Here is a 12,598-nt window from a genome sequence, read left to right as displayed (position 1 = left end):
TCCTCTGCTCCTCCGAGCTTCTCCTCCGAGCATCTCCCCCAAGCGTCTCCTCCAAGTATCTCCTCTGAGCATCTCCCCCGAGCTTCTCCTCCAAGTATCTCCTCTGAGCATCTCCCCCGAGCATCTCCCCCGAGCATCTTCCCCAAGTATCTCCTCTGAGCATCTCCCCCGAGCATCTTCCCCAAGCATCTCCCCCAAGCATCTCCTTCGAGCATGTCCTCTGAGCATCTCCTCAGATGCCGCCTTCCTGAGGAGACCCACCCCGACCACTCACGCCTCCTTTCTTGGCTGCCTCCCCCGTGGCTCACAGCCCCTCCTAACACATGTATTCCCTGGCATGTTGGTTTGTATTGTACGGCTTCCTTCACCGACTAGGATGTGAGCCACTAATGTTCCTGACTTTTGTTTACTGATCACTCCTTAAGCACCTGACCATGTGCCTGGCACACCTGGTATTCTAGAATTTTCTGTGCAGTGAATGCAGGAAGTCCCCGAAGGGTGGGTCAGGGCATCGTACCTTCACGTTAATCGTAGGGGAAACCAGGGCAGATATTTCTTTCTGCAACCGGAAGCACAAGCCAGAACAGGAGCCAGTTCCTCCAGACAATACGATGTGGCTGAAGAGAATCTTCCAGAGGGCAGAATTGCAGGAGCTGATGCTCTGGAAGGCCTTCATGTGGATGCCTAGCTCACGTCTCCCTGTCAGGATGGGCAGAGGAAGGCAGAGGTTTGGGGGCTGCAGCCTCAGGCTCTTTCCTCCCAGTTGGAGGCCCTGGGGAGGCGCGGACTCCCCCCCAACCAAGCCTCAGCTCCGAGTGTGGTGGCAAACATCAGCACCACTGACCCCAGGGCCCTTACAGATTTCAACAAGATAATGTGTGCAACTATGTGGGACTGACTAGCCAATGGCTGAATAAATAAACATTAATTTGCTCTCTCATCTGAGATGATTTATACCCAAATGTTAACTGACAATTATTAAAATTTAATGCCACGGTATCAATTGCTCTTATAAACGGATTTCTGCAGAGGCGGTGTCCTTGCTCAGGTAGCCTTTGAAAACTATACTAATTCCTCCTTTTTGAAAAAAAAAATTTATTTTTTAATGGAGGTATAATTGACACACCACATTATATTAGTTTCAGGTGCACAACTTCATGATTCAGTATTTGTATATATTGCAAAATGATCACCACAATACGTCTATTTAACATCCTTCCTAGACTCATCATTAGTCCATACACATAAACACATATATGGGCGAAGAGCCCTTCATGACAGCGGCAGGATGTCTTGTTGTCCTCATCTGGGATAGCATGTACCACACAGCCTCGGGATAAAGTCTGAAAAGGCTGATCTTCTGGAATCGTCCAGGACGTGCCAGACCCAATGAGCATGAGCTGCAAACGCTTCATTCTCATCACGGTGTTGGCTGTGTGCTCCTGCTCATAGAGGCCTACCCGACTCAGAGGAGAATGTTCACATTGTCAGTGAGGAACTTCATTCAGGGATGGTTTCACGTGTCCACCTAATATTTTGGGGGCACATCCTATGATTGAAGCCATTTTCCACTGCACAGTCCAATGGGGAAAGCAAAGGTAAAGCCAGCCCACTCACACTAGATGTAACAGCCATGTCCTTACTAGGCACTAATTGTGGGGAAGTGGCTCAGTTCTTTTAATCCCCCTCTGCCCCTTGTAACCAATTATTTTTAAATTTTTTAAATTTTTAAAAATATTTTTAAATTTTCTAAAATTTTTAAAAATTGATTCCAGGAAATAGTTGGTCTTCCATGACTACCTGGAAATCTTTCCCATCAATGGGGATTTTACAAGCCATCACTTTTTTCCTGTTCTGCACGCCTGCCAGGGAGCTTAGCCAACTCAGTGCTCGTGTAAGACCTCTAGATCACTGGGGCTGCTTCCAGCATCTGGCCATTGTAAACAATGCTGCAAGGAAGAGGTGGTGTGTATACACAATGGAATATGATTCAGCCAGAAAGAAAGAATGAAATCTTGCAATGAAATCATTGCAATTTGCAATGACATGGTTGGAGTTAGAGGGTATGATAGTAGGTGAAATAAGTTAGTCAGAGGAAGACATGTACCATATGATTTCACTCGTATGTAGAATTTAAGAAACAAAACAAATGAACAAAGGGGAAAGAAACAAACCAGAGAGACAAACCAAGAAACAGACTCTGAACTACAGAGAACATGCTGCTGGGCGCCAGAAGGAGGTGACTGGGGGCTAGGGGAGCAGGTGCTGGGGGTGAAGGAGCGCACATGTCATGGTGAGCCCTGGGTGATGAAGTATAGAACTGTCGAATCAGTATATTGTACACCCCAAGCTAATAAACACTGGGTGTTAACTATACCAGAATTTTAAAAAGAACCTCTAAATCAGCCGAACATTTAGTTTCTTCCAAACCTATGGTTTTAGCTGCTTTGTCTCCATTTGTATATTTCAAATTATTTTGTGAGTAGACGGACTATGAATAATATATAATGGGAGAGAATAATATGGTCCCATGTAGAATTCAGTCACACCTGGCAAATATTTAGTGCTCTGCACTGGATTTCTTCATCTGTAACATGGAGCAGTGTCAGATGGGGGAGGATTGTAGGCTATAGCCCGTGTACGGTGGTCGCCAAAGTCACAGGCATACAGTACAGGTTTAACAAGTGATAGTTAATATCACAGGAACTTTTGAAATGGGTGCCAACTGCCACTCACAGCAGTACCCCCTCCTGGCTACGGGGCTCCATTCCCTTTATAGCAATCCTGCTATCCAGGTTTGGACTCACCCCTGGCCCCTTCCCTCCCCTTACCTATGAGATCTGCCTGAAAAAGCCCTTCAGGGCAGAAGAACTTCTCCCGCCCAAGGGTGATCTCCTGGCCATCGGGCAGCTGATACTTCTGTGCATAGGAAGGACAGTCAGCTTTCACTTTCTCCTTGTTGAAGTCCAGAGCCACATAGCAGCATTTTTCTTTTATGTTCCGGATGTACTCCCGATCACCTGTGGAGGAAGGGAAAAAATGTGACCCAAGATGGTTCACAGGAGCATTCTGTCCCCAGAGAGCAACTTTTTGAAAACTCAGCTCCTTGTGGTGGGGACATGGTGACCATCATCCTCATCATCACCACCATCACCATCATCACCATCACTATTGTCATCACCATCACCATCACTATTATTCTCATTGTCATTATCAACCACTACCAATCACTAAATGTCCCTAAATATAGATGGACCTGTTTGTAAAACTTGAATCATAGTCAAGTAGTCTTAGCTTTCCTTACAAATTGAAGGCCGCAGGTTGAGCAAGCCAAGCAGGATTTTACACCCCAGAGACTGGTTCACTTGGCCAATAATAGCAATTTCCTACCTGTGCTCACCAACGAGTGCCCACTGTTTGTCAATAGTTTCAGGAGGTACAATGTTAGGTCTTGGCCTGCTATATCCACCTGGATGGTCGACTGATGTAAAGCACAGCCGTCAATGATGGGCACAAAGTATGTCATTCCTTCTCCAGATTCAATGGTTGTTCCTAGACAAGAGAACATGCTGGCATCATAATGCAGGGTGCATGACATCCCTTATCAATTGTCAAGTCTGCAGGAAGAGATGGTAAATGGGAAATAATTGGAGGAGAAGGCAAAGATCTGAGGAGCAAACTTTCTTCTGTAGGAGAGTGTGCTAGGGTAAAACCTATCCAGGTCACACCAAAGTTTTGGTCAGAAAACCTGCAAATTTTCTTATTAAACAAGACATATAGGCATTAGCAGCAGTTGCCAAAGGATAAAAGAGGAAGAAGAATACTCTGCTCCTAACAGCTTTTTCCCTAAAAAATTGTCCATCAATGTAGGCACTGGGAATCTCTGGGTGGCGCTTGATTGTCGGAAGAGGCTGGATGCAGTGAAGGATGTGTACGTTTTAGATAGCAAAGCAAACTACATCTCTCTGTGCTAGTCCAAAATTTGTGATGTGGGTTTGGAAACACAGGCTTCACTTTGTGTGAAATGGTGGCTTGTAGAGCCATCCAGAGTGGATCAGTGGTCTGGACAATTGCCTTCTTTCACATGTTGGATCTGGTAAACAAGGACTTCACATTTAAAATGAAGACCTCCACATCTAGCTAAGGTAGGGAACAAGGAGTGTGTTCCCTCCACACACCTGAAACACCTAAAACAGAAATACAGGAAACAACAGTTTTCAAGATGTTGGACATCAAGCAACAAAGGACGATCTCTGTGGTCCCTGAGAGAGGGGACGTCACAAGAAAAGAACATGGCAGACCATGATCCTTCATGAACACAGACATGAAACTCCTAAACAAATTTTAGCAAATATATGCAAAGGATAACAAGTCATGACCAAATTGATTTTATCTCAGGAATGCAAGATTGTCTTAACATTCAAAAATCAATTAATGTAATTCACCATGTTAAAGAACTAAAAGAGAAATTCTACATGATCTTATCGGTAGAGGCAGAGAGTGCATTTGACAAAATCCAACATCCATTCATGATTTAAAAAAAAAAAAAACAACCACTCATCAAACTAGGAATACTGGATAATTTCCTCAAACTGATAAAGGAAGTCAATGAAAAACCTATAGCTAACAATGCACTTAATCATTCAGTAAGACTGAATGATTTCCTTTTGAGGTCTGGAACAAGATAAGGGTGTCTGCTTCCCCCATTTCCATTTAGTATTGAGTGAAGATTCTAGCCAGAGCAACGACGCAAGAAAAAAAACAATAAGAAGCACTCAGTTTGGAAATAAAGAGATTAAACTATAGACAACATGGTTGCCTAAGTAGAAAATCCTATCAGCACTAATAAATTAGTTTAGTTAGGGTGCCAGGGTACAATATCAGCATACAAGAGCTGATTGTATTTCTATATACTTGTGTGGAACTATCAGAAATTGAACTAAAGATACATTTTATAATAGAATCAAAATATATGAAATACTTAGAGATAAATCTGATGACTGGTTTGCACAGATGTTACACTGTGAACCACGAACCACTGCCAAGAGAAATTAGAGAACACTTAGGAGATATACCGTATTTATTAGTCAGGAGACATGACTGTTGTTAAGATACCAATTTTCTCCAGATTGATCTATAAATTCAATGAAATTCTGATCAAAACTCAAAGATACTTTTTTTTGGTAGAAATTGAGAACATGATTGATTCTAAAATTTATATGAAAATGAAAAGAACCTGGAATGGCCAAAATGTTATTTAAAAAAAATAAGAGTCCGATGGTGTAGCACTAACATCATATTTCAAGATTTATAAAGCTCCTGTAATCAAGACAATGTGGTATCATCCTAGAGGTAGACAAACAGATCGCTGGGACAGAACACAGACTACAGAAATAGACCCACACAAATACAGACAACTGGTTTTCCAAAAAATGCATAAGGTAGTTCGATGAAGAATGTCTTCACTCTTCAGTTGTCTTTTCAACAAATAGTGTGGGAACAACTGGACATCTATACACATACCAAGAAAAAACTTCATGCGTACTATAAGCCACACACAAAACCGCGCTCCACATGGATCACAGAACTAAGTGTAACACTGAAATTTATAAAACTTCTAGAAGGAATCACAGCAGAAAAGCTTTGGGTTCAGCATGTGTTTCTTAGATTTTACACCAGAAGCATGAGCCACACACACACACACACACACACACACACACACACACAAAGGATAAATAGATTTCACTGAAATTAAAAACTTTTGCTCTTCGAAGCACATGGTGAGGAAACTGAAAAGCCAAGCCAGAGATTGGGAGCAAATCTTTGCAAAACATGTACCTGGTGAGAGGCTGATATAGGGAACAAAAAGAATTCTCAAAACTCAAAGATGAACAACTCAGGGTCACCTGAGTGGCTCAGTTGGTTGAGCATCTGACTCTTGGTTTCGGCTCAGGTCATGATTTCAGGGTTGTGGGATCAAGCCCCACAACAGGCTCAGCACTCAGCATGGAGTCTATTTTTCCCTCTCCTTCCCCCCCGCTTGCACTCTTTCACTCTCTTATAAATAAATAAATAAATAAATAAATAAATAAATAAATAAATAAATAAAATCTTATAAATTATAAGTTTATAAATTTATAATTATAAATTTATAAATAAGTAAAATTTATAAATTTATAAAATAAAACTTATAAATAAAATAAAATTTTATAAATAAATTTTAAAATTATAAAAAATTATTTAAAAATTTTATAAATAAAAATAAAAATATAAATTTTATAAATTTATATTGTAATAAATATATGTATATTTATATATTATATTATTATTATATAAATATATTATATATTATTATATAAATATAAATATTATATATTTATATATAAATTAATATTATATATATTAAAAAATAAAAATATAAATTTTATAAATAAAAATAAAATAAATAAAATAAAATTTATAAATTTATAAAATAAAACTTAATTAATTTTTAAAGATTTTATTTATTCATTCATGAAAGACACAGAGAGAGAGGCAGAGACACAGGCAGAAGCAGGCTCCATGCAGGGAGCCCGATATGGGACTCGATCCCGGGTCTCCAGGATCATGCCCTGGGCCGAAGGCAGGCGCTAAACCACTGAGCCACCCAGGGATCCCCAATAAAATCTTTTTTTATAAAAAAGATGAAGTCAGTGAAAAATTGACAGGACATTTGAACAGACACTTCACCAAAGTTCCATATAATGGAATGCTCACCACTACTGCTTGTTAGGGAACCTACGAGTCAAAACCACAGTGAGATGCCACTGTGCACCTGCTATAAGGGCTACACGATGAAGAGCGGCCGTGCCAGTCTGTGGAGGAACGGGCACTCTCATGTGGCTGGCAAGCAAGGCATGTAGCCATGCTGGGAGCTAGTTTGGCGGATTTTTAAAAAATTAAAATACTCTTACCATCCGACCTAATCATGTCACTTGTAGGTATTTTTATGCAAGTGAAACGAAGGTGTATGTCCACACAAAGACTTGTAGACAAATGTTCAAAGCAGCTTTATTTATAATAGCTCCCGACTGGAAACAACCCAAATGTCCATCCACAGGTAAATAAATCAGCAAAGTATTGTGCATTCACACAATGGAATACCACTTGGCAATAAAAATATGAACTATTAATACAAACAGCAGCACAAATGAATCTCCAAATAATTATGTTGAGGAGGAAAAAGCCACAAGAAAAAGAGTACATACCCAACAACATTCACTCAAAATTCCAGAAAATGCAAATGCATGTGAGGACAGCTTGGAGGGGGCAGCGTGGGGCGGCGTGGGGCCGCGGTGGGGGGATGTTTAGAAGTCTCGGATCCGTCCCTTATCTTGACTGTGCTGGTGGCTACATGAGTGTATCTACACATCAAAACTTCTTAAATTGCATGCCTTAGGCACCCTGGCTTCATCATGCGCCAGTGACACCTCGATAAAGCTGTCAAGGAGCTAAGTGAGCCGAGTGGAAGCAAATTGCTTACCCAGGAGGACGGGAGGGAATTAGGAGGAGGGCTGTCCAGTGTGTTTCTCACGTCCCGTGGATCCTTCCCTTCATTCATTATTTGGCAGGGAGGAAGAGGACAGGCGTGGGCTCACGGGGCTCCGAGGGGGCCACTCACCCGAGGTCTGGCCAGAGGCGTATAGAGAAAGGACTCCCTGGTTGGCTAAGTACAGGGCCGGCACGTTGAAGGTCTCAAACAGGATCTGCGGAGAAGCAATGGGAAGCGCTGGACGCCAGGCCAGTGGACGGAAGAGCAGGCGGGTCCTCCCTTAGTCCTCGGGCACACAAAGCCCACCTGCAGGGGCACCTGGCTCCCCAGAGATCCAGCCTACGGAGTCAGGGAGCGTGCCACTCTTCAGCCCAGCTCTGCCCACGAGCTCCGCGACACTGCTTCCCAGTAACGCGGGCTCGCATCCTTCCCAGGGACCTGACGGGGCAGACGTAACATGCTGCCACAAGACCGAGGGGATCGCGTCATCTTCTGAGCCACCCAGTTTTCATGATGGGGGTGAAACCGCCATGATGCTGAACCCCCAATGCCTCTGTGAAGCCAACATTGTCCTCTCCACGCTTTTGTTCTTTCGACTCTTGGAGACTAGGCAGGCTTTACACAATACTTTGACTTGGGATGGTTTACTTGTTTTATAACAATTGCAACAACGAAAGCCGTCAGTTACTATGTGTTGACTGAGCCCCAGACACTTAGTCCAGGCACAGTGTGTCCAGGATGCTCTCCTGGGTACTGACTGTACACAGGGTGCAAGGCACGGACAGGGGAGGCACAGCCTTGCTTTTGTTGCCCATGGTGTCCCCTCTGTGGTATGTACATTGTCCCTGCCTCATCCACATGAGAGACTAGTGGACAAGAATGTTAGTGAACAGGTGGCAGGGTTGGGAGGATGGGCACCGTCACCGTGAGGTTGGCTGAGCAAGTGAATGATTCTCCTGCAAGATAGTGACACTGGGTTTAAGATTTCAAGGTTCTTTGGATGGTGAGACCGACACACAGTCACTTGGACCACTGATCGGCAAACTTTGTGAGGTACAGCTCCAAACCTGCCAACAGGGCCACAGGAGGGTAGCACCTGGGGACAGGGTGACAGCCAGCTAGAGCCGTCGGGGCATCTTACGGACGGCCAGCCGGTAGTTAGCTAAGTTTGGGAGGATCCCTGTGATTTGGCTCAACTGAATGATTTCACAGGCTCCTGGGCAGAGGGGCTGTCCTTAGTTTGGTACCTGGCTCAGGGGCAAGTAGGGCAGGTGTACAGTGGCCCTCGAGTGGTATAGGACCATAAGGGAAGTGACTGGGGTGTGGGCTGCTCAAGAAGTGAACCAACTGGCTTCTGGCAAAGACCTCAAAACCCAGTAGACAGCATTTTAGAAAACAATATTTGCACAAAGTGTGCAACACCACTGAGTGTGTTGGGGGTCACTAAGCATGTGTCTGAGGGCAGCTGTCAGTGGGGGCTTGGGGATTTACCCAAGACAAGCAACAGCACGTGTCCATGCAAAGACTGGCTCATGCCCATTTGCACCTGGTTCTTTCACAACAGCCCCCAAGTGGAAACCACCCAGATGTGCGTTTGTAACGTGATGCGTGGAAGGTTAGGCACCCAGATGCAGGCACCACATTTAAGGACACAGAGATGGGCACGGCAGTGGCGGTGAGTCTGTGTCACTCTCTGGCATCCCCAGAGTCTGCATCCTGGTGGAAGAGGCAGGGCATGGACTCTAGGTGGGAGAGTATCTTTTGTGATCCCACTAGAAACCCCACCTCCTAAAAATGCAAGGACAAAAACCAACCTCAGCTCCCCTGGCCTGGCATGAGGCCAGAGGTCACAGAGCTTGGAAGGGTCTTCCAGGATCCTGGGGTCAAACTCCCATCCTACAGATGAGAACACTGAGGCAGCAGGAATGCTCAACAGGTGCTAAGCACGGCGACACACACGTCACAGCTTCAACTCATCTCGTTTCCGTGACATCCCCAGCATGATGCCATTACCATCCTGATAGGGAAATCAAGACACCTCGACGACAAGCAATCCACCCCAGGTCCCACATGTGGGGAGAGCCAGGGCCAGAATCGGGCTCCCCGCTGCATCCTGGGCGGCTCCCTGCACCTGCTGCTCCCCTGGGACGCAGCCCCAGACATCCTGCTAACAGGCAGACTTATTCCAGGAGAACCAGCCCTGTGCTCCTCAGTTTGTTCCAGCCTCTGGGAGGGGCCGGGGAGGCTGGCACCCGGACAGAGGGAGCTCGCAGGGGAGAGTCCACAGATGGGGGACTCCATTCTCCTGCAGTGACATGCTGCTCCCTGCGCCCCCGCACAGGCCACCATTGCAGGCTGCCCCCCATCTGCCTACAGAAGCTTCCACCTTCCTCGGCCACTCTCTGCCCTGGGCAGTAGCCAAAAGTTCCCCTTTCCTGGGTGACCCGATGGCTGGGTTCTGCCCACGGCGACGCTGGAAGGAGGGGACATCCCTGCTCCCTCCCTGCTGGTCCCTGCTGGTCCATCCTCCTGGCAGAGGCCCTCTCTGGGCTGCTGACCACCTGTGCCCTGTCAGGTTTAGGGGCCCGGCTCCCATCACTAGCCTAGAACTCCACACTGGCTCATGTCACTGTTCTAAAACTCATACTCACCTTTGAGCGTAATCTCTTCAGTGAAGAATCACCAAAATTACCCCTCGTGTGTGTCCCTTTGTTTTTATGCTGAAATCTCAGTATAATCAAAGGGTAGATTCAGAGAAAGCCGGGGCAGAAAGGCAGGCAGTGAACCCAGGGGAGGTGGGCAAGTGCCAGCACAGTGGCTTGTGTGAGGGTAAATTTTTTCCTTCAATTTGACTGAGCCATGGGGATCGCAGACACTTGGTCAATCATTATTCTGAGGGTGTGTATATAAGGGTGTTTGGGGATAATATCAACATTTAAATCTATAGATCAAGTAATGCCAATTACCCTTCCCCATGGAGGGTGGGCCTCATCCAAGCAGTTGAAGATCCAAACAGAGCAAAAGGCTCCAGCCTGCCGACTCTGCCCCTGCAGATCCTGGGGTTTGTCAGTCTCCATAATCACATGAACCAATTCCTTAAAGCAGATCTGTGTGTGTGTGTGTGTGTGTGTGTGTGTGTGTGTGTGTGTGTCCCACCGTTCTGATTCTCTGGAGGCCCCTACGACAGTTTGTCAATGGCATATTCCCCTTGAATGCGCGACAACCCTGTTTCTCTCTCTCTCTCTCTCTCTCTCTCTCCAGCTCACTGGGTCCATGATGGGCACACGCTGTTCTCAGCCCGGATACCTGCTGTTTCCAGGCCAGGGACCTTGTGCCCAGTCCACGCGGAGCCCAGCTGTGGCCCACTTCTGTGGGCCTGACCGCATGCGGGCAAAGATTCATCAGCTTCCTCAGGGCTTGGTTTGAAATGAGGCAGCAGCTCACGCCTGTGCTCTGATTGCTGGTGCTCTGTTTCTGGGCCATGGAGCAAGCCTCCTCCACGGGCAGGTGGTACCGCGGGCTGCCGGCCTGCCCTGGGTCACTGCTCACTGCAGGAGACGCCCCTGGGCTCCAGGGGTGCTGGGCCAGGTGGTAGAGCCTTGTTGCTTGCTTAATTAGTCCATGGACGTCCTCATTAGGTGTGCCTAGAACCTGGCAGCCCCTGTGGCCCCCTCCCACCTGGACCCTCCTCGGGCCCTAAGGGAGACTCTGCAGTCTACTGGAGGATACCCTCCTTTCTCCACCAATCTGTCCTTGACAGCCTCCGAGAACCAGTTCAATCCAGTTCATCCAGGTCAGTCCTATCCACACGTACCACGAACTCCTTCCTGGGGGACATTGGGAGCTCTTGGGTCAGGGTGGGACCTCTAAGCTGGCCCCATGACCCAGCAGGACTGAGAAGGACCCAGCAGACCTCCTAGCCCTCTGCCCTGCAGCCTCAGCCAAACCCCTTCTGCTCCTGCACACCCCCAATCCTTCACCTGTGCAAAGGGACAACTGCCCTGCCCACAGACCTGCTGTCGGGTCCACCTGAAATGAGTCACAGTAAACATTTCACCCATGCCCAGCCCCTTGGGGAGCTCTCCCGTGGTAGCCGCCTTGCTTGCCACCAGCGTCAAAGGAGACAGATGTCTCCTGTGTTTTCATCTCGCTGAGCAAAGAGGCGATGCCCTGAGGGCATCCCCCAGGCTCAAGGCTCGAAAGGTGGCCAAAGCTGCTGCCCCATGACCTGCTCCCTGACCCATTGCCCACCACCTGGCCTCTTACCTGTGACATCTTCTCTTTGCTGGGCATTGTGTTTAAAGGCGGCTCTGTCACCATCAGAGGATGCTGCTCCGGGGCGATGCGGAGCACCTGGTAGAAGGAGTGATGCCAAATCTGTGGCGAGAGAGGGTGATACGGAGGCACAGTGAGCCACAGCCAATCTACTGCAAGTGGGATGGAGCCTGTCTACACCACAAAGTGGCTTTCTGCAGATGCAACTATGATTCACAGCAGGAAAGACAGTGAGTGTGGCTATGACAGGACACAGATCCTCCATCTGTTGCCAGCCTTGAGTCGGGGCAAGAGGAGTGAACAAAGATGCATGAGGCATAGTCCTCATCTGATGGGGGCAGACGTGAGCCCTGAGACACAGCACCGGGAAGCATGGCACCAGGCATGTGCCAGACAAGCGACTTGACTTTAGGAGCTCTCTCCTTATCTGTAGAGCGGAACATTTTCCTTCCTCATAGGGGACCCTGAGGACATGAGTGAGGACCAAATACGACATTTGTAGAAAGCCTAGTGGCCATCTTGACCAATACCACAGCCTGAGCGGTTTAAACCATAGGACTTATTGTCTCCCAGTACCAGAGGCTTGCAGTCAGCCAGGTGGGGTCCTCCTGAGGCCTCTCTGCCTGTGTGTGGATGGCTGTCCTCTCCCTGTGTCCTCACGGGGTCATCCCTCTGAGTGTGTCTGTGTCCTGATCCCCTTATCATAAGGACCCGGATCACACTGGAACAGGTCACCCCTAGTGAACTCATGTTTCCTTGATTGCCTCTTTTAAGACCCCATCTCCAAATATG

General features: G+C 46.9%; 1 protein-coding gene across 1 annotated transcript in view; it reads right to left on the bottom strand.

Moving 5' to 3' along the window:
- LOC129503170 (actin, alpha skeletal muscle 2) overlaps positions 1-12,598 on the bottom strand; it is a 30,837-nt gene that overhangs the window by 4,747 nt on the left and 13,492 nt on the right. Inside the window, exons 4-8 of the mRNA XM_055315143.1 lie at positions 11,798-11,908; positions 7,661-7,745; positions 3,391-3,552; positions 2,832-3,020; positions 518-699 (exon numbers count right to left, since the gene is read on the bottom strand). Of these exons, the coding sequence (XP_055171118.1) occupies positions 518-699; positions 2,832-3,020; positions 3,391-3,552; positions 7,661-7,745; positions 11,798-11,908 (729 nt within the window). The remainder of the gene's footprint in view (positions 1-517; positions 700-2,831; positions 3,021-3,390; positions 3,553-7,660; positions 7,746-11,797; positions 11,909-12,598) is intronic.

Source organism: Nyctereutes procyonoides, unplaced genomic scaffold (assembly GCF_905146905.1).
Source record: "Nyctereutes procyonoides isolate TBG_1078 unplaced genomic scaffold, NYPRO_anot_genome, whole genome shotgun sequence".
Lineage (NCBI taxonomy): Eukaryota > Metazoa > Chordata > Mammalia > Carnivora > Canidae > Nyctereutes > Nyctereutes procyonoides.
This window is presented reverse-complemented; position numbering and strand designations above follow the sequence as displayed.